At 40.6% G+C, this 23,128-nt stretch overlaps 2 protein-coding genes and 1 pseudogene across 2 annotated transcripts; all 3 read right to left on the reverse strand.

The window, feature by feature from the left end:
• Nucleotides 1–5,862: 5,862 nt before the first annotated feature.
• On the reverse strand, nt 5,863–15,014 carry LOC132996689 (dnaJ homolog subfamily A member 3, mitochondrial-like; annotated as a pseudogene).
• Nucleotides 15,015–17,790: 2,776 nt separating this feature from the next.
• LOC133026137 (thiamin pyrophosphokinase 1-like) lies at nt 17,791–18,549 on the reverse strand. The gene has a single exon (XM_061093004.1). The coding sequence runs from the start codon at nt 18,547–18,549 to the stop codon at nt 17,791–17,793; it is 759 nt and encodes a 252-aa protein (XP_060948987.1).
• A 2,670-nt stretch (nt 18,550–21,219) lies between these two features.
• On the reverse strand, nt 21,220–22,660 carry LOC133019443 (transaldolase-like). The gene has a single exon (XM_061085934.1). It carries the CDS (start codon nt 22,634–22,636, stop codon nt 21,653–21,655), a length of 984 nt encoding a protein of 327 aa, XP_060941917.1. The 5' UTR covers nt 22,637–22,660; the 3' UTR covers nt 21,220–21,652.
• Between the last annotated feature and the right edge of the window lie 468 nt (nt 22,661–23,128).

Consider the following 23,128-nt stretch of genomic DNA (forward strand, 5'->3'; position numbering starts at 1 on the left):
TCCTACATACAAACTATTCTGGTTATACCTTTGATGTTATTATGGTATTTTAAGGGTAAATTAGGGTTAGTATATTCACAGTTTGTTCATACTAGTGTGTGGGTGTGTGTGTGTGTGTGTGTGTGTGTGTGTGTGTGTGTCTGCCCCAAATACGAAAGACTAACAGATCAGTAAGAATAAATTTCTATAAAAGCAAACTTTTTGAACACTTAAAAACATATTTTTTGGTAAAACTTTTTTTAAAATGTTCATGCACAGGGGAAGCCACAGGTTTTTTCCCCTGTTATTGAGGTTTAACAAAGGATGGAGGTCAACATTTTTTTCTGAGAACTGAAATGTTGCATGATGCACTTCCTGTTCTTAAAACAACATGTATCAGATTAAAGCTTAATTTATTTTATCATTGAGTGATGTCACAAACCTTATGTGAACATTTCCATTAGTGTGTTTTATTGGAAACAAGCAAACGTGTCAGTTACCAGGAAGATGACCAAGTTCCCTTTTCAAGTTTTCAACTAAATAGTTCCTCTGAAGATCACAATATATTTAAACAATGTTATATTAATACATATATATATATATAAATACTCTGTGGTAGCTTAAACATCTAAACGTTTAAGCCAAATATAAGTAGAAGTATTTCTTTGTAGTTTCTGTCACATAAGATGTAAAACACCCACTCACACTAAAGGTTATATGAACTTTTAAGCTACAAAAGTAGAAATCTAATAAATATAGAGACTGACAATGTGTCTCCTCTTCCTCCCACTATCCAGAAATGAAGCTGCAATATCCTGGATATGATCACAGCCAGGTCTGCAGATCACTGGGGGGTTTCAACTCTTTCTGATCTCAATTTATCAAGTGCTGTGCTCAATGGACGACTTTTTTCAGAACCTCAGCAAGTTACGTTTATCTTTTTATCTTCTTCTGACATTTGGACTTCCCCCAACCTGAGAGCAGGTTGTGGGAAATCACTCACTTTCTCTCTTCTCTCCATTTCATAGAGACAAGCAAGGAAATGAAACCACAAAAAACTACACACGCACAAAAGGTACACACACACACACAAACCACTTCCTCAGCCTTTTTTTCCCAGTAAGCTACTGCTGTTTCTACAAAGAAAAAGAAACTCTCCTCATGCTTCACGTTCGTGATGGAACTGGTGCAAAGGTTTCTACAGTCACAGCCTCTAATGGACTGTACACATAAAGATGGACGACATGACAGCCCCCCAAAACTGAAGCCAAATATCTGGTTCATCCCCTGGTGGTTGGCTGCAGTATAAGTCACAAGTCCCAACTCCTCCATGTTGGTTTTCGGGACATGGACCAAACTAAAAAGTCAAAGTACGAGTCAGGCAAATTTCTCATAGATGGCTTCTGTCATTTTGGTGTCTCATATAGCATTTAGATGTATAATGCCACAGTGACAGCTGAGATGCCAGTTTCAATATATAAATATAAACATGGATTCCTCCTGTCTCAGAAAAATTAAGCCATAATATTGCGGATACAGATTTCTATGAGACAAGAAAAAGAAGCCATTACATTTCCAGGCAGATCCAGGATTTTGTTTTAACTTTCTTTGAAAATGCAAGATCTCAAAAAAACATTTTAATTTGTGGATCTTATCAAAGAAAGATTCAACGTTTAAAGGTCACTGTCGCTGACAGACAACTACACACACAAAAACACACACACACACACACACACACACACACACACACACACACACACAGACAGTATATCCACATTTAGATCCGTTCTAATCTTTCTTCATCAAATAAACCAACCACACTCCATTCTATCGTCCTGTAAAACTTCACCTCACCTAAAGCATCACTTCCTCCCACAGACTGGCTCAATTAGAGTTCACTCATAGAAGAACCTACCTGTCCTGCGAGAGAACTCTGCCGGTTCTGTCAGACTAACACACACAACGGTCGAGAAGTCCTTTCCATGGCGGGTGTACTGAAAAAGCTACGTTCTTCTCTGAGGATCTGAGATGAAATGACTTACAGGAAAAGCGTGGTGAGTGTGGTTTCTGTGAACGAGGTGTGAGGCCGCATCGGGGTGTCACACACTATCCATGGTTCAATAGATATGAATCAACGAGGTGGAAACTCCGTTTGGCTTGTGATACTTTCCAAGATGTCGTGTCACAATCACATGTTTTTAGAAGTGAGAGAAGCATGTGCTCTCCCAAATTAGTTGCCGAGGAAATTCCCCTTAATGTAGAAAACAGAACTCAAAACTGTCAATTCAAAATCCCTTAGATCTGAAACTCAAAGGATTCCCGTTGGAGTTATGATTTTGTCTGTGTTCTTTAATTAACTAAATTCCATCATATTTTCAGAAGTGCTTGGGTCTGATCCAAGGAAGAACCCATTTAATTCTGGAGCGGATTTGGATCAACGAGTTTGTTCACCAAATGATTCCCGCTGATGACAAACATGTGTTTTCATACAAGAGCAGCACAAATTTTACCATGTGACGCTTCAAGGTGAAAATAGAACATTCTGTGCATCATGGTGGATGCGTGCATCTGAAATCATTAGTGAATTCTTAGTAAATTATGTTATGCACACAAGATAACAAATAAAACTAAGGTCACATATAAACTAGATGAGTTCATGCTGTAGCTGTAACATGAACTGTAGTGAAAAACCGTTCTAGTGCTTTGCTGCCCTCAAGTGGATGAACTCATCATGAAAAGCGTTCTGTTGAGAATCAGACATTTATTCACATTGTAACAACAAAATAGAAAAATATATGAATACGGTGTTGAACAGGAGTATTAAGTACATGTTACAATAGTCCAAAAATGTAATTTTTAACTGTTTTGCTAGTAAGAGAATATCAGATTGTCTATTTTATTTTTACAGATCATTTTTGGATTCATGTTCTTAGCAAGATAGGAGAAATAATTTCTTTGTCAGATCGACACACTCACCAGTTACGACCAAGATAAGACAGCTACTCCCTGTGACTGGAAGAGAATCAGGTGGCCTCCTCCTCGTGGTGCTTGTCCGGCTTCCATGAAAGGAAGGTTTTCTGATATGCGCTTAGCTAAGTTGTCCTATTAAACAGAAAAGGAGGAACCGGATATTCTGAGTCACTTCCCTGTCTTTATGCAACTCCCAATTTCTACTAGTCATAGTTCACAGCAGGGGGGGATGTTTGAGTATTTGTGTCACGGGAGAATGACTTTTAAGAGTGTGTTGTTGCGTATTTCTTTATTTCTATTATTAGCTATGATTGTATTTTTTCCCATCTCATGTGGTCGTTAGCAGGTTTTCATGACAAGTTGTACAGTTCAGAATCTTAAAAACAAAAATGTAACCCCTTTTCAATTTTCAAGCAACCAGAGAGAATTATATTAGTCATATGGAGTTACCAGTTTTAATTTTCTCTTATAGCCACAAGCAAAACCTTGGAATGACGAAGACATCCAGAGAATTCCTAAAGAAAAAAAATATTTGGTAATATTTACACATATAATATATACACATACACAAATATATATATAACATTGACTCGTTGTGATTCAAAGTGTTTTGATAGACACAAGCATTGAAGCTGAAACCAAATCTTTTCAAAATTTATAAAAAGTTCAGTGGTCACAAATTACTGACTCAGCTGAGTCATCTATTGTATATTTATGTACTTTATCTATGTATGTATGTATATGTATGTTTAAATACTTATTGTTTTGTTGAAGAAATTAATGATTAACTTACAGGCTAAACAAAAGTGCAAAAATAAGATTAATGAAATTAAAAATAATAATGATAAGTTTAACTATAGTAGTAGAGGTAGTATAGTAATTATAATGAAATAACATTATAATATGATTATAATGTCCATAAGTATATGTACACCATCACTAACAGCAAGTAAAGTTGTAACTGCGCATTTTTGTGTATTATACAATTATTATTATAATTGTTGTTAATATTATTACTATTATTTATAGTAGTAGTAGTAGTAGTAGTAGGAATAGTACCTAGTGTTGGGCTATAGTAGTAAGGATTCAAAAGTAAAAACTGAATAACCTCTCCCTTCCTTCCGAAGAGTATACTGGGAATAAAAATCTGACAAATTTAGAGTAAATGATACAAAGCCATCAAAATGGCAATGTCCAGGTATGCCAAGACCTAAACGCAATGTTCACCAGTTTACAGGGTAATAAACTCACAATAAACTGAAAGGAGGAGTGGAAGATTTTATACAAACCTCCCCTCAAGAAACAAGTAGGCGACCTGCAGTGGAGAATTTTACACGGGGCCGTCGCTTCCAACGCTTTTATTTCTATTCTTAATCCCACCGTTCTAGGCAAGTGTCCATTTTGCGACCTGCACGAGACTATTTATCACGTTTTTACTGAGCGCAAGAGACTGACAAGGTTCTTCGCTCTTTTAACTACGGTTTTTAGTAGTGTTAACTTCCTGTTTACTGAGAAGGTTTTTAATCATGGGAGCTGGCTACAACAAAACAAATATTATAAAATACAACTATTGTAATAAAGAGAACTGCCAACAATGCCTTGCCATCACTGAGCAAAGTTCCAAGGACACCTTTTGTCCGAAAAGGGGAACAGGGACAGCGAGGGCCTCCTCCACTCACCAGGAGTGGGCAGTTGGAGCATGCCCGAGACTAGGAAATGCTGGTGGATTTAGACCCGCAGCTAAAAGTCCCATCACACATTGTCACCACCACCCAAAGACGAGACCTGGTAGTCTGGTCCAACACCATCTACGTTGTCTACTTAATAGAATTGACAGTACCGTCGGAGGATGCTGTTGACAAAGCGAATGAGAGAAAAAGGCTTCGCTATGCAGAAATGGCATCTATGGCTGAGCAACGAGGCTGGAAAGCAATAGTTCGCCCTGTGGAGGTTGGCTGCAGGGGTCTTAATGCAACGTCTACCATCACGTTGCTCAAAGATCTGGGAATCCACGAACAAGCCCTGCACCAGTCCATAAAATAAACTGCAGAACGCTGCAGCCACAATCTCTGGACCAGTAGGAACGATCTTAACTGGGCCCCAAGATGTTAGAAACACACACCCAGGTCTGGTTGGGTGACCACTGACATAAACGACTGATATATTTTAAAAGGCCCAATTTTATGTATCACTGAAGTCCGAGCTGAGAACTACTTTCTTCTTTTAACCAAAACATACAATCAACTCTTAGGAAACTGATCTGAGAGAAAACACGTTTATTTTTTTTTTGACATTTTGAAAATTTTTATTCAAGAACATTTAGATCAACCATGAAGTCAGAGAACGCTTTCTTCTCTCCTAACAGAAACATAACTTAACAGAATATTTGAAACCAAATGAACCGGTTCACATTAAACAAGTATTGGGGATATATCAACATCTGTCACCCAATAACAGTATTCTTCTGTGGCATTTCCACTGAATACATCTAATGGCGACATACAGTGTTTCAAAACATTTGGTAAACAATAGTTTTTATTAGTTTAACATTAAAATACAAGGGGACACAAAGGTAAAATTCCTATTGTCCCCTGAACTTTAACAATATCCATTAGCTGCCTTATAATGTTTAAATTTTGAAGTAAAGTCCAACTGGGAAGATATCTATCAGTCAGCAGTTTAAAATAATAATAAAAAAAATAACAGGATTAGACAAACTAAAATGCCACGTCTACGAGATATGGACTGTTATCATCTTTAAAGGGATATGAGTGTGACAACAAAGTTTTGTTACATCAAGTGCAAGCCCAAAAAAAACCTATAAATGACATTTGTAATATAAAACTTGGTAAAAAATACTAATTTAAAACTGTACAATCACCAAGTACACAGAGTGAGCACATCAACAGTTCTTCATTTGGCCTCGGTGGCTTCAGCCTTGGGCTCCTCAGCCTTGGGGTCCTCAGCCTGGGGGTCCTCAGCCTGGGGGTCCTCAGCCTTGGGGTCCTCAGCCTTGGGGTTCCCGTTCTCGGTTGCCTTGTCTTTCTTTGCTTTGGGTCCCTTCTTTGCTACGGGCTTGATCTTAGCCTCAGCTGCAGGTTTAGCCCTCACAGCCAGGCGTGGAGACTTTCTCCTATCCGCTGCGGACACACTTGTCTTCGTTTTGCCCATGTTTGCTGGTGGGGTTGGAACGGGAGCGTTCAGACAGATGCACCGAAAGAGAGAGAGGTTTTCCGGGGAGAGGACACACGACGGTGGAGCTGTCGCTGTGGAAAAGGGCAAATGTAAAACACTAACGAATCAGAAAACACAGTTATACATGTGTAATTCATTTACCAGAAAAACCCTGAACCAGCAGAGACATCAGGTTCCTAAAGTTCATTCACCTCTGCAGTAAATTCACAAGTTTTTACTCTTTATACTTGTCTCAAACTACAACTTGTATAATACATACAATATTATCCAGGCTTGCAGAGACCTTAAAGAAAAGATGCAGCATGAACTCGAAGTACTCCAAAAAGCAATCGACGAGATCTACAGGACTATTGAACAATGCCTCACTGAGGGGGTTGAAGAATCACAAGATTCATGCCAAGTACAGACAAACTCCATGTTTGATGCTGTATGTATTTATACTTTAATTTAACTACATATTTTGCACTTCATATCTATTTGAATAATCTATTTATATATTAAAAAAATGTCTCCTCCCAGGGAAAAAAGGGTAGTGCTTTCCACAAGACATTGAAGTTTGCTGTAATGAACAAAGCAAAGAATGGAAGGAAAAAGAACATCAACATGACTTTAAGTTCAAAACTGACTGGCAGCATTGATGAGGAATTCAGGATGACCTTCCCTTGAGAAATTACTTAATGACAACATTCCTTTTTTTTAAAAGTTTAATTGGATAAAGGATTTATTATATAATGTAAGCATTTCAATTTCTTCAGAAATGAAGGTAAAGGTGGACCATTCAAGGGCGCCATTGATTCGTTTTCACTGGACACAGAGGGGATGATTAACACCTTCAAAGATGTTTGACTGCAACTGAATTTTCTCAAGACAGAGGTGTGTGTGTGAACATGGGGATTCAAAGCTGCACTGGCATGTGTTGACCTTTATTTAGGTTTACAATAACACATTGAATGTTCTCTCTCTCTCTCTCTCAGAAGGACAAACTCAAAAAAATCATCCGGGAGGATAAGAAATCAGTCTACAGCAGTCTGACAGCGACAATTGAGGAAAACATGCAGATATGCTATCAAGGTGATAAAGAAGATCACAGCATGTACAACCTGGGGTTAAAATAATGCACATTTTCATCATGATTTTACAGAAACATGGGTTTGACAACAGTGTTCTATTGTAGACGCTGCCTAAATTACAGGAGTCTGCTCCCTGGAAAACATGAGGCGCACTATTAAGAACCATGTGCATGATAAAAAGGACACCATGTTTCAGATGGTGAAAGATAACATGCTGGAGCAACTAAATAAGATGAGGGTATGTCAGATTTCATATATCTACAATTCGAGGTAATAATATTCAAGTGCTGTGTGTATCATTCTGAAAGATGCTTTTTCTACAGTCACTGTCTGAATCTAAAAACACATCTAAACAATTAATACATGTATGATTCAGCAAATCCTGATTACATAATTTGGCTGTGTGAGTGAAAAGTAATACCGATGGTTTTGATTTAGGGGAAAATCTTGAAAAATCTGGAGGAAACCCTGATGGAATCAATCGAGCGGTCACTCTGGACGGATGACTGCTCATTCCCAGGTAGAAAACATATGATAGAACTACACACGCAATGCTAACGCTAGCGGCTAGCTGCCCATGACATAGCATCCGCACCGAGCAGAGAATGAATTGGCAGGTTTACGTTTCGTCGGCGTTAACGAGCGATCACACGCGATTTCACGACACGAGACGAACACGGACACGTGACACGCACGATTTCACACGTAAAACAGCGAAGTGCGCAGAGTCAAACCCGATTTAAACCGCAAAAACCGACGGGAAACATTCTCTCGAATTCATATCGGGCTCTTCTCTACAGCTACCAGATCCTCCATGTTGGAATTTGCTTACCGACTTACGCTCAGACGTAGTGCGGAGGCGAAAGGTTGTCTGGGTAATGTAGTTAATTTCAGGCTTTTTAACTAGCTACACAGCTTACTTCAACGTAGCCAAGCAGTACTTGTACTTGAAATGGAAAGTCCTTCTTACAACTTAAAGGTCCAGTGTGTAGGATTCAGGTGAAAATGATTTGTTGGCAGAAATTGAAGATGAAATCATCCGAGTGATTTTTTTATCAGTGTGTTTCATCTCTATTGTCAAGCACGTGCACAGACATTTTGGGGGGCAGGTGCTCAAACCAAGAAGTTGAGCATGGTAAAGCCCTCAAAAAGCCAATTCATTTGCCTGAATAATAATAATAATAATAATAATAATAAAAATACCCACCTTGTTTCTTCTGTCAGTCAGTAAGGTCAAGCTCAAATCGTGGCAGCTGAGGTCGTAGAGGCACTTCTGGTGTGAGCAGAAACTGCAACACTGCCAGTTTATGTAAAGTCAGTGTGGCAACAAAGGCAAGTGCCTCTGATGCCACATTGACTTTGATGTTTAAAGGCAGAGATGGGATATCATAGGCATTATCAAAGGACTCTTAGTTAAATACACTAACATTCATAAGAACATTTAAAATGAACTTATTGTTTCTCCTTCAACTTCAATATATTTCGTATGAGTTGGGAACTTCTATGGCGTAAAAGCGTCAGTGCATATACTAGACAAATGACAAACGTAGCTGTACACAACAAACAGTTACTGACCTACTACTTTTGAACCAAGTTGTATGCTCATGTCTTCAGTGTTCATATGAATTCAGTTAACTGACAATGACTCCATGGACACTAATATTGATACAGGCAGGTGTATCCTGTTAAGAATAAAGTGAAAATACTATTCTTACTGATATTGAAGCAAACTGTTTTTTATACTTTCCTGGCTAACCATTTATTTCAAGCACATCTCCACAAGGGCTGCCGAGTACAACTTGAATAATTTGAAAAATGTTGCTGCTGATGACAGATAGACATTCAAAATGTCCCCTATTATTTTTGTATGTTTGAGTAATTTGTGCAAATGCAAATCATAAGTAAATTTTCACCACTTTCTAACTTTCTGCAAATTTTGGTAAGAAGTTGAGCATGGTAAAGCCCTCAAAAAGCCAATTCATTTGCCTGAATAATGAAAAGGTGAACATTGTCGGATGAACATTGTCCTAAACTTTCTCGAGATCTCGAGAAAGTCCGTCCTTTTTTTTTTTTTTCACCCATCATTTTTCCCCCCCCGTGTCCCCTGGGGGGCTCCGTACTAAAACACTAACAGACAGAGCGACACAATTTACTCAAAGGGGGAATCTGCTTCTGAGATAAAAAAGGGTGCGCTGCTACACTAATCCCCAGAAGTTTCCGCTGTGGGCCTTCAAAATAAGACAGACACGGCAAAATAAAAGAAATACATAAGAAAAACTGACTGCAGTTCCACGTTGAACAGGACTTAACTAACAACATATTTACACCGCAACACCTGCCTGGTTCAAGTAGCTTCTCCAACTTCTCCAGTTCAGCCAGCTCTGGTGCAATCAACATCGAGATGTTGGTCTTGCTGAATTTTCTTCCGCACAGCGGATGTAAACAAAGCTGCGTTAAAATACTTTATTGCATTAATCTAGGGCACAATAATCTCATAGATTAACGCGTTAACTTTGACAGCCCTAATAAATATATATTATGTTATATTATATACTATATATACTGTACTATTTTTATATACTGTCTAACAATAACATTACCAGCATATCATCAGTACTATTACCATCATCTTGCTACTGCACCTTATCTCCCTATTTATCTTGTGTTAATGTTTTTATTCTTTCTACCTCGATATTTTTTATTTTATTCTATCGTATTTTATTGTATTCAAATATACCGGCTGCTATGACAACTTAATTGCTCTTCAGGGATGAATAAAGTAATCTATCTAGCTATCTATCTATCTATATACGGTAGTTCAATGTGCTTGCGCATATACTGTGGGTTATACGGCAGTTTCGGACGCATGTGATTGAGCGCGTCGCTTGGGCGTTGCTTCCGCGTCCGGTGTAAACCCGGCGTCAAACGCTAAGTACTCCCATACACGACTCTTTGTGCCTTTTTTATCAACAACCCGCTTAGAACAGGAAATACAAATCAACCCTCGACAATAACGTCATTAAATAAAATAGCTTACAATTATAATGCTGATATTATTTCAGTATAGAAATATCAGGCCCCTTTTAGGCATGTATATCACAAAACAGGCAGAACAAGAGATATATTTAATTGCTCAAAAAAAGTTACGATGGTTTGTTAATGGTTAGCCTATGCATACACCTCGAACTAGCTGACGTTATTGCTAATGTTAGCACACTCAAATATGTTATAACTTAGGTGCAAGCTAAATTGACATTTTACTGTTAAACATTATGTATTTTACAAGTAGGCCTAACTAACGCCAGCTAGATGTTACTTTACATTCTATTATGCTTTTATATTAGATTAGATTCATCAAACAGTTGATAAATAAAGGGGGAGAGCACCTTGGCTGCATGCTTACAGTATTAAATGTTTATTATTTTTTCGGTATAAGATTCTTTGTTTGAATATTTTGATTTTGGACTTTACTTGAATGTGTGTTTTAGTTGTTCTACATAGTGTGTTTACAAAGTTAAGTAAAATTGTGTGAATTTTCTGCTTCTAAATCTTTTCTTTATTGAAGAAGATTGCTAACTTGTATACTTCTGCTTTTAAGTTTGTATTTGTGGATGACTATTTAATTTCTACGCAGATTTTGCACATCCCAATACTTGTGTGTATGTATGTTTTGGATGTTCTGTGTACTGTGTTTACAAAGTAGATTTTCCTTTTTCGTTTTAATAAAATGTTAAACTGGCAGAAACAAACATTTTTTTCTCGGGGGGGGGGGGTGGGTGCATCATAAAGGAGTTAAAGAAAGAAAGTTAAAGAAAGAAACCCACAAATCACAAAGACTATTGAAAAAAAGACAATTCGTGGATGTTAAGTAGTAATAACATGATTTATTACAAAATTAATACATGGATATAGACAACTCAAATTAAAAACATGTAATTTGATATGTGAGTTAAAACAATCACAGTTTATCTATATACGAAATTCGTTCAAAGTCACAATTTTATTTTAAATAGAATATAAATACATAAATATATATAAATATATATACTACATCCAATAAAATATAATATATTCCTAGAAACACGGTATCATGAATGATTATATAAGTTTATTTTAATTCAGTTATATAATTAAAGGATCACAGTGGAATAAACAAGGGGGAGGAGTCTGTGACAGGCAGCCTATAAATAGAGGAGCCCTCAGTCTCCTCACTCAATATTGCTCCGAACGTTGTAGTGGAAGGACCTTGCAGCTCAAGATAGAAATATTTAGCTTTTTAACATGCCTAATAAGACCTGAAGAAGACCCAAGAGGGTCGAAACGTCGTGACACGTCACATGTTTTCAGTTTTTGATTTTATTATCAGTTTGTTTCTTTGAGTTATTGTGTTTTGATTTAATTTCATGCAAAAAACAATGGTTACAAGTTGCATTCTGCGACTTTTCAAGTATTCTCCTCACAACCCCTGAGGTTTTTTTTCTGTCGAGCAGGCAGCGCTTTCAGTTGTGATACTGACGCACATGTCCCACTGAACTAAAATACAAGTCCACGGAGCTGAAAATGTCTTCTGCAGTCGTAGTAGTAGGGAGCTCTCTTGTGCAGAGAAATGATTCCTGCAAGTCCCCGTCCCACACATGTTTCACGTATACAAGGTGAATTAATTGCAGAATAAACTAAAAGTTAATTTAAAGCTTTATTTTATATTATTATTTTATTTTATTCGTTTATTCTCAGATGAACACTGGTTTTATTATAAAATAGCACAACTTCAAAAAAGCGCACTATTTGCAGCTATCCATCCTCTACATGGAAGATTCAACAGCGACAAGCGCTACGGTCTCGCACTCTGACAGACGTATGTGTAGTTCCTGCTATAAGCAAGGTGTTGGTCGGCACTCTTGTTTTGAAGGGGGTGTTGTCAAGAGAGAAAAGTTTTGAAGTGTGAAGGAAAATAAACGGTTGCGATGTCCCGATTCAATAACCGTCTCTCGTGTCATTTTTCGGCTGAGGCCTGACATTAAAAGGGGAAAAAACCATCGGCTACACAGAGTCTTGAATTTGAAAAAGATTCAAGACTTTTTAAGGGTCTTGATTTTCCCAAAATGTATGTATCAACTTTTAATACTTTTCAAGACCACGCGGATACCCTGTTTATAGACATGACGGAGTAATAACTGGAATAACTTACCCTTACTATGATGAGGATATCTGTTTTACCCACTGGCATGTTCACGGTCTGATCATCTTCCACACCTGGGAGACAATTATCAGATGAATCGTTTTTCATTTGACACCTTGGTCCCCGGCTCACTTCCCTTCCCATCGCACCGTGGACACGACTCGTCGATGTTCTTTTTTCACAATCAATATCTGACACATAGCCTCTGTAAAAGGGAGAGGCAGCACTCAGTGCCATCAAAATGGGGCAGAAAGTTGCTAGTTGGTCATAGAGGTACCTGGCCTCATCGATGGTGCATGCCTGGAATGTAACCTGCAGGCAGCAGTTGCCCAGTTGCTCTTTTTTCGCTCCCTTTGCCGCCTCCGTAAACATCAGCTCCATCACAAACTATGAGAAAGCTCTGAAAACTAATATTTTATCATTCTGAAGGGAAACCTGATGAAGCTGTGTATCATCATGTATATCATCCACACACTCTGCTGTCTACTCACTATCATACTGATGGTTTGGTAGAGACCCTGTACGTTGGCCTAGCCCCCCAGGATGGCTTGAGCTATGGAAATGGGCACGTCTGAGTGGATGTCTGCTCCAATGCGCCTGAACACTGGACTCCTCTGGACCTGCACACACATGTCCTTACTTGTAACACATCAAATTAAGTTTCTCCTGAATGCTCCAAATAGAATTAATTAATTTAGAGTGAAATTGTATTTAATATATAGACATGACGGAGTAATAACTGGAATAACTTACCCTAAATGTGATGAGGATATCTGTTTTACGCACTGTCATGCTCACTGTCTGACCATCTTCCACACCTGGGAGACAATTATCAGAAGAATCGTTTTTCATTTGACACCTTGGTCCCCGGCTCACTTCCCTTCCCATCGCACCGTGGACACGAGTCGTCGATGTTCAGACTCAGCTCCTTATTCGCTCCCTTCGCCGCCTCCGTAAACGTCAGCTCCATCACAAACTATGAGAAAGACAGAGACATGTAAAACTGATATTTTATATTATGTTTAACTACTTATTCACTTAATTGACAGTAAAAAGGTTTAAATAACAAAAAAACACAACTCTAAGATTACATCTTAAAAACCTGTAGATGCTAATGGGTTCTTACCTCTAGCCCTTGATCGAACATGCTGTTAATATCTCCGAAGGCCTTTCCTCCGGAGAACTCTCCAAAGATCGTCCTGAAGAGGTCCTCAGGATCGATGTTGGTCCCGGCGGCTCGGTAGTACTGCTGCTGGCCGGCGCCGGCTCGACTGGGGTCGAATCCCGCCGCTCCGTACTTGTCATACTGCTTCCTCTTCAACTAGTTTTTCAGCATCTGCACGAAAGACGAGCAACTCTGAACAACCTGATGCTGCTGCTGAGCTTCTATGTTGTCTTGTCTAGTGAAGAGGATATTCTTTTTTTTTACCTCATAGGCTTCAGCCAGTTTGACGAACTTCTCTTTGGCCCCTGGGTCGTCTGGGTTGGTGTCCGGTTGGTACTTCTTTGCCAACTGGTGAGAGACGAGTTAACATGAATGAAAATGCAGAGAAAATAGAGACAGGGTTCAAACACATTTTCACCAATGGATTTCCATGACTTTTCAATAACTTTAAACCAAATTTCCATGATCAAAAATGTTGTGAAATCTCGGTGTATGCATGAAAAATTGACAAAATTTGGTATTTAAGCTAACAATGAGCATTCCAAGGTATACATTATACCTTAAATGACACAAATGAATGAGACAATGATTGAGGTCTTTGTCTGTTGTAACCCATGACATGTACTTTTCCATTTGTAGCAAAGCCTGGTTAAATCTACTCTTCCCTGGCATAGTGCATTATCCCGAACTTTTCAATTAGTATGAGAGCTGTGCCTTCTTATATTTTGAGCGTATTTCTTTTAAAAACATATGAATTATTTAAAACTCAGTGTAAATGAATGACATGAAAATATGAAAAATTGACATGACTTCTCCAAAACTTTTGGGATTTCATTTTTTTCAAGCACTTTTCCAGGCCTGGAAAATAAACATTTTACAATTCCATGACTTTTCCAGGTTTTTCATGACCGTAGGAACCCTGTAGAGAGAAGAGACAAGAGCAAGGATTCAACAGCTTCTTTAAAAGTCTCCCTCACGATCCTCAAGATTTATTACATCTCTACAAAACTCGCTTTCAGCCATCTCTAAATTAACGAGAAACTAGTTGACTGTGTAGATGTTAAACGTGCGTCTCTGACCTTGTTATAAGACTTCTTGATGTCCTCCTGTGTGGCGGTGCGGGAAACACCCAACACCTCATAGAAGTCCTGCTTGTTTCCCAGCCGGCTGCTGGTGTGGAACAACCTGATGCTGCTGCTCAGCTTCTATGTTGTCTTAGAAGTGAAGAGGATATTATTTTTTTTACCTCATAGGCTTCAGCCAGTTTGACGAACTTCTCTTTGGCCCCTGGGTCGTCCGGATTGCGGTTCAGCTGCTCAGCGTTTGGGGACCACAGCGGGAATGTGGAGTCCAGCCTGTGCTCCATTGCATCTACCAGTCGAGCTGTAGCCTCACTGGAGCGCCTGGCCTGCGGAATGTGCCGCAACTTGTTGTTGGTGTCGAGAAGTGCCACCATTTTGTCGCATGCTCGACAATCGCTCACCATTGGGATATTGGCCTTCCCATAAAATGGCCGCACCTGCTCTTAAACAACCTTGGCCGCCTCAAACCGTGGCAAGGCTCCGTTCAAACCTGGTCGCTTGACATGCAGTTGTGCGTCACAGTTGTACATCATGCACCGCAAAATCTGGCGACCACTTGGCAGCTTGGCGCCAGTGATGATGGCATCTGTCTGGGTGATGCTGGCACCCAGACCAAAGACCAGGCTGCGGCTGCGCGGGCGGGAGCTTAACCCCTTATTGCCTGAATTAATTTCCAATTATATAAAAAAATTATTATTTGTGTTTTTGGCTGTCATAGAGATGCTAAATTAAGTTGAGATTGTTAATTTCAATATAGCATATACAATAGATATAGATTTAGGTATGAGGCAAATTAGCGACATTAGGGCATAATGTCACTTTTCAAATTTTCCAGTCTCTGGTATGTAGATTATTAAATTGATGCTGCTTTTGCTTGAAATTGAATAACAACATATGTTTCTGTACAATCATTGCCGGTCCAGCATCACAGTATTTCAAATACAGCTTAATACCTCATAATAACTTTGCTGCACAGTCCCAAGGGGCTGGTATTCCCTTGTTCGCAAGAAGAAAACAGTCTGATGCACAGGTGAACTTTGAACATTGAACTTTATTCACTTGACTACAACCTTGCCCTTAAAATTTGGAAAGCACTGCATTGATCTAAAAATGTGTCTGTTCAACATTTTTGACAGATTTTTTAAATTGTTGAGCTCTTTAGATTACATGAGACATGCCTTATTATGCAAACATTTCTAAACAAGACAGGGAGCAAGGAATTTAAACAATGAGGGAAGGTACACAACAGCAAGTACCAGGACATGTAAACATGTTTTACCTTTATGTCCATTTTCCTCTTACATTACAAAAGTGCATGAACACACTGAAGGAAGGCTATGGTGAGGATATGATATTTGTCCCGAATGATCATAAGATTAGGAAACAGGAAAGATGAGTCGTGTCTCTAATGACTTTGCTCATGCCTCAGTTGCACCAACAGTAGCAAAATCTTTTCCTCTTACATTTCAAAAGTGCATGAACACACTGAAGGAAGGCTATGGTGAGGATATGATATTTGTCCCGAATGATCATAAGATTAGGAAACAGGAAAGATGAGTCGTGTCTCTAATGACTTTGCTCATGCCTCAGTTGCACCAACAGTAGCAAAATCTTTTCCTCTTACATTTCAAAAGTGCATGAACACACTGAAGGAAGGCTATGGTGAGGATATGATTTTTGTCTTGAATGATCATAAGATTGACGTAAACAATTACCTCTAAATTGTTTATAAAACAGATTATATTCTTGAAAGCAAAAGACATTCAATTGTGAGACAGAAACAAATGGTCAGTAGTTTTGGTCTCTTATGCAAAATATGCAATTTCAAGCTTGAATCTTTGGTGCAGAAAATCATTAACAGGTTAAACTGCTGATACAATGTGTTGCCCTTGTTTGCGAATGTTTAGTGTCATTTGTGGAATTCTCTGAAACAGTTTTTGTTCTTGATGAGGCAAAGGTGGACATTGCACTTCGAACATCGGAACACAGACTGGCCCTTGCAGTTTGGAAGCTTGCAGCGTTGCCGCACACTTTCAATCACTGGCCAGTGACCAATGGCATCTGAGCGGACTTCCAGTGTGGGAATGGCCTTAGCTGGGCAGCGATGTTTCTTTTTTCCAAATTCCCTTTCAACTTCCAATGAGGGGCCGCCCCCTCTTCTTCCTTGCCATGTCTTTGCCTTGCATGCAGAGTGCCTGTGCAATTGATGTTCTGAAAGCAAGCAAATCCTGCTGCATCTTTTTTGGAACATCCAGTGACTCACAATCACGTCGATATAACAGCCAGCTGTTTACGATGACCATATCGACAAAATGAAAAAAGAACCTTTGATAGTACTTTCTTGACCTTATCTGGATGCGATAATATGCAATTAGTGCATCAAGAGCATCAACGCCGCCCATGAACTTGTTGTACAGGTTAATGATGCGTGGGCATTCCACAGAAACCTCCTGTTTCACAATTCTGTCCCATCTTGCGATGTTAGAAACAGGCTGGGCACTGGCAAAAGAGCTGGCAACGATCACCCCTCTATTGTCAAACCATTTGACTGCTCTTATTTCGACACTGTCGACAACACTCTTTTTCTCTTCAAATGTCCCTCTTCCCTTCTTCTTCATATCGGTGTCTGTGCTGAAACTGCAACCTCGCCAACCACCAATTTTTTTTTGACATTTTGAAAATTTTTATTCAAGAACATTTAGATCAACCATGAAGTCAGAGAACGCTTTCTTCTCTCCTAACAGAAACATGACTTAACAGAATGTTTGAAACCAAATGAACCGGTTCACATTAAACAAGTATTGGGGATATATCAACATCTGTCAACCAATAACGGTATTCTTCTGTGGCATTTCCACTGACTACATCTAATGGCGACATACAGTGTTTCAAAACATTTGGTAAGCAATAGTTTTTATTAGTTTAACATTAAAATACAAGGGGACATAAAGGTAAAATTCCTATTGTCCCCTGAACTTTAACAATATCCATTAGCTGCCTTAAAATGTTTAAATTTTGAAGTAAAGTCCAACTGGGAAGATATCTATCAGTCAGCAGTTTAAAATAATAATAAAAAAATAACAGGATTAGACAAACTAAAATGCCACGTCTACGAGATATGGACTGTTATCATCTTTAAATGGATGTAAGCTATTTTATATTTGTCTGGATGCCCATGCTCCACAGTAGAGGCTGGTCTGTGGTCACAGTGACCGGCTTCCTCTGGTTTCCAGGGGCGACGGGCTCGTAGGTGTTGGATGTGCTCACCAGCTTCCCAAACTGCAGGACCTCGTTATTCAGGTTCCATTTGAGTCCAGTGGTGATTGTTTGGCACGGCCCTCCCACTGGGATGAGGCTGCACCAGTCCCCCTCCAGACCTGTGTTCACTCCAAGTCGGTGGCTGCCAGGTCGGAGTAGATATGCCAGGCTCGTTCCCTGTATGATCAACACAGGCAGCTGTGTCATGGACAGAGCGTGGTGGAGCGTCTCGACAGATGCCATGGTCTGGTCAAATCTGCCCGCCAGACCGCCCAGGGTCACTATAGCATCCACCTGTAACCGTCTTGTCTGAATCTCCTCCAGCATGATTGCCAGACACTTGGTGAAGTCTGTTAGATCCTGGTCGGCTGTCTCTATCAGCTTGCACCCCTTGTCCGCATAGAAAGCTTTGACCTTGGCAGAAATGGAATCAAAATCCCCACTGATATAGTCGGGGAGGAAGCTGCCACGTTCTCCAGCGGTGATGTTATAAAGGTGATTGGCAGCTCCATCAGCACATGCCCTCAAGAGAGCTTTACTCCACAGGATGTGCAAGTAGCTCTCATCCAGAGGCTGGTTGAGAATGATCAGACAGATCTTGAGTGTGCCAGAGGGCAGCAGGCAGTCCAAAGGTGTCAACTCTTTATCCATGGCAGGATCCACAGCAGCTCGTCTTCATCAGCTGACAAACCCACGACGGCTCTTCATTCAGCTTCTCCCCGCTGTGACCACCCTTCACCGCCGCTGTGTGCGAGTGGACCGGCCCGCTTCTCGTCGTTCACCGGTAAAAACCGTATTATTCTGACACAAAACAAGGCACACACCACTGCGCAGAATCGCCCCCAACAAGCGACTTCACTCTGTAAAGCTCTTTAAAGCTGTCATCGCTGTATTTAGTAAATATTCAGGAAAAACTCCTCACACAACACACTTCCGGTAAACTCCTCTTCAAACTAAAAGTCACTAACTAAAATAGCTTACGTGGATATGAGTGTGACAACAAAGTTTTGTTACATCAAGTGCAAGCCCAAAAAAAACCTATAAATGACATTTGTAATATAAAACTTGGTAAAAAATACTAATTTAAAACTGTACAATCACCAAGTACACAGAGTGAGCACATCAACAGTTCTTCATTTGGCCTCGGTGGCTTCAGCCTTTGGCTCCTCAGCCTTGGGGTTCCCGTTCTCGGTTGCCTTGGCTTTCTTTGCTTTGGGTCCCTTCTTTGCTACGGGCTTAATCTTAGCCTCAGCTGCAGGTTTAGCCCTCACAGCCAGGCGTGGAGACTTTCTCCTATCCGCTGCGGACACACTTGTCTTCGTTTTGCCCATGTTTGCTGGTGGGGTTGGAACGGGAGCGTTCAGACAGATGCACCGAGAGAGAGAGAGGTTTTCCGGGGAGAGGACACACGACGGTGGAGCTGTCGCTGTGGAAAAGGGCAAATGTAAAACACTAACGAATCAGAAAACACAGTTATACATGTGTAATTCATTTACCAGAAAAACCTTGAACCAGCAGAGACATCAGGTTCCTAAAGTTCATTCACCTCTGCAGTAAATTCACAAGTTTTTACTCTTTATACTTGTCTCAAACTACAACTTGTATAATACATACAATATTATCCTGCTATTTACTACATCCAACTGTTCATCCTTCTCAAATTCGTAATCCAACAATGTTCAATCCCTATACCTCACGGACACAGGACAAGTTGTCCTGAGGAGGGCTAGAAACCGAATAACCTCTCCCTTCATTCCCAGGAGTATACTGGGATTAAAAATGATAACAAAGCCTTCAAAATGGCAATGTCCAGGTATGCCAAGACAATTTCCTAAATGTAATGTTAACCAGCTTACAGGGAAATAAACTGAAAGGAGGAGGAACCGTTGCCGCCTCAAGAGAAGTACTAGTATATAAGTTAGGAATAAACTCTCAAGACAAGCTCCCCTACGAACGGTTGTTGTCTTCTACCAGAATGGTAAAAATCAAGACCTGTGTAGATTTCATCAATTCATATGAATTTGTGTTTTATTTTAGGTGGACAGTAAAATGCAGGCTTGCAGAGACCTTAAAGAAAAGATGCAGCATGAACTCGAAGTACTCCAAAAAGCAATCGACGAGATCGACAGGACTTTTGAACAATGCCTCACTGAGGGGGTTGAAGAATCACAAGATTCATGCCAAGTACAGACAAAGTCCATGTTAGATGCTGTATGTATTTATACTTTAATTTGACTACATATTTTGCACTTCATATCTATTTGAATAATCTATTTATATATTAAAAAAATGTCTCCTCCCAGGGAAAAAAGGGTAGTGCTTTCCACAAGACATTGAAGTTTGCTGTAATGAACAAAGCAAAGAATGGAAGGAAAAAGAACATCAACATGACTTTAAGTTCAAAACTGACTGGCAGCATTGATGAGGAATTCAGGATGACCTTCCCGTGAGAAATTACTTAATGACAACATTCCTGTTTTTTAAAGTTTAATTGGATAAATGATTTATTATATAATGTAAGCATGTAAGCAAGGTGGACCATTCAAGGGCGCCATTGATTCGTTTTCACTGGACACAGAGGGGATGATTAACACTGTTAAAGGTAGGTATGACGATGAGCGGCTGAGCGAGGTGGAAATCACTCTCAGGAGTACTTGGAGATGCCGGTGTAAGAGGGTATTTTATTATTCCCAAAGTAAGTCTTACAAGGCAGTAAATATCAAATAAAACAAAAGAGCGAAAAAACCAAACATTTGAAAATAAGAAAACAAATAGGCACAATGGCCCAATCTAATGATTACAATAGTAATATATTTTACTTGACAAACACTTCTTGGGAGCTCGCAGACTCACGTCCTCTCAGTTGCAGCTCCCATCACATCATGAAGGCCCGGCCTAAATGGGACCTCCCCCGCCCCCACAACTGGAACAAACCAATATAACATTCTCCACAGGGGTGTCCCAGGTCCGTAAAACCAAGAAGTTTTAACAGCTAATAAACTAAATTCCATATGCCTGGAACAATGCACGGTAACATACTTGGTAAATGGGAAATGGATTTGTTTTTATATAGCGCTTTTCTAGTCTGATGAAGACCACTCAAAGCGCTTTACAGTACAGTTTCACATTCACCCATTCACACACACATTCATACAGTGCATCTACTTGCAGCACTTTGTTATTCTATGGGGGGCTATGAGGGTTCAGCATCTTGCCCAAGGACACTTCGGCATGCAGATGGTTCAGACTGGGGATCGAACCGCCGACCTTCAGGTTGGAGGACGACCACTCTACCCCTCAGCCACAGCCGCCCACTTTTTTTTTTTGAAGGTTAAGACGTTTATTTATTCAAAGAGCAAAATATAATATTCTAAGAAATGATGGTACAGTTGTCTTTATCGACCCGAGTGTGGAGCTAATTAATCTTCATTTCTGGTCAAAGAGAGCACATGGTCCTTTCTAGTAGTCACACGATTACTATTCAAGTCTCATTAAGACATTTCGCCTGCAAAAGTGCTTACGTTGTTCCTTTCCGTTTAAGTTTCTAGTAAATATTTCACAAAAACCTCACACAGACATTAGCATTAATCATTTATGTTTGGTCGGAAAACCGCTGGTCCCAGTCTAAGAGAGGAGAGGTGTCCATTCAGGAGGGTCCCTGGAGTTTAGTCAGGTGAGGAGAGGGAAGGCCTTCTGGTGCTTGGGACCTTCTGTCACGTCCTGCCGACGCAGCCGGAGAAGCCACATCTGTCCTTTACTTGCCGTTTTTCACATTGAGCATTTTCTCTTCGATCATGGTCTCCAGCTTGATGGCGTCTGCAGCGAACTTGCGGATGCCATCCGACAGCTTCTCCACTGCCATGCGGTCCTCGTTGTGCTCCCAGCGGAAAGCCTTCTCATCCAGGTGGATCTTCTCCAGATCACTGGCCTTGGCTTTCTCCACATTGAGCATCTCTATGACCGGGCTGTGATCCTCGCTGAGCTCGGCCAGCAGCCCCGGGGAGATGGTGAGCAGGTCGCATCCTGCCAGGGCTTTGACCTCACCCGTGTTCCTGAAGGAGGCGCCCATCACCACGGTGCTGTAACCAAACTTCTTGTAGTAGTTGTAAATCTTGGTCACACTCAGCACACCTGGGTCTTCATGTGGCTCGTAGCCCTTACGGCCTGTGTTCTCCTTGTACCAGTCCATGATGCGTCCAACGAAGGGTGAGATGAGAGTAACATTAGCCTCTGCACAGGCCACAGCCTGAGCGAAGGAGAACAGCAGGGTCATGTTGCAGTGAATGCCGTGCTTCTCCTCGAGCTCCTTGCCAGCCTGGATCCCCTCCCAGGTAGAAGACAGTTTGATAAGCACACGCTCCTTACTGATGCCGGCCTCCTTGTACAGAGCGATGAGCCTCAGAGCCTTGGCAAGCATTTCATCTTTATCGAAAGACAATCTGGCATCCACCTCAGTGGAAACTCTGCCTGGAACCTTCTTGAGAATCTCCAGCCCGAAACTCACAAACAGTTTGTCCATAATGTGGGCAACCTGCTCGTCCTCAGTTCCGCCTTTGGCGATGCCGTATTTAATGGCCTGATCCAGCAGCTGCTGGTAGGCTGGCATCTTGGCAGCATCCAGGATGAGTGAAGGGTTCGTGGTTGCATCCTGAGGCTTGTACTCTTCAATAGCGTGAAAGTCTCCGGTGTCCGCCACCACCACCGTGTGCTTCTTCAGCTGGTTCAGAGCCGACTCCATCTTCCTGCGTTTGTCCGGGCGACACACTAAAATACTTAACACACTTACTACTTGAAGGCATAACCAACTATTCATATAACAGCCTAAACAATATCAAACCGAACGCGGGTTCACTTCCGGTTATACCCGGAAGTCGAGCGTCTATTTATATCCGTATTTCCGGACTGCTCGCCCTCCGCAAACACACCGACGCGACACTGAACCACGGTAACATGCAACACATACACTTAACATCAACACATACACTTAACATCTCGTCATAATTATATGTGTAAATGGGCAGTGTACTACTGCCGCGACGGGCGCCGTGCGCTCTGCCACACACGTGTAAACAGGCAGTGTCCTACTGGCGTGACGGACGCCATGCGCTCCGTCACACACCCCCCTCCTTAAGCTAGAGCGTCCATGTCATGGCGCGAAAGGAAGTCCGCAATTACATTGTCTTTGCCCGCCTTGTACTTCACCGTAAACTTGTAGGGCTGCAACGACAGG

This window comes from Limanda limanda, chromosome 2, assembly GCF_963576545.1.
Source record: "Limanda limanda chromosome 2, fLimLim1.1, whole genome shotgun sequence".
Classification (NCBI taxonomy): domain Eukaryota; kingdom Metazoa; phylum Chordata; class Actinopteri; order Pleuronectiformes; family Pleuronectidae; genus Limanda; species Limanda limanda.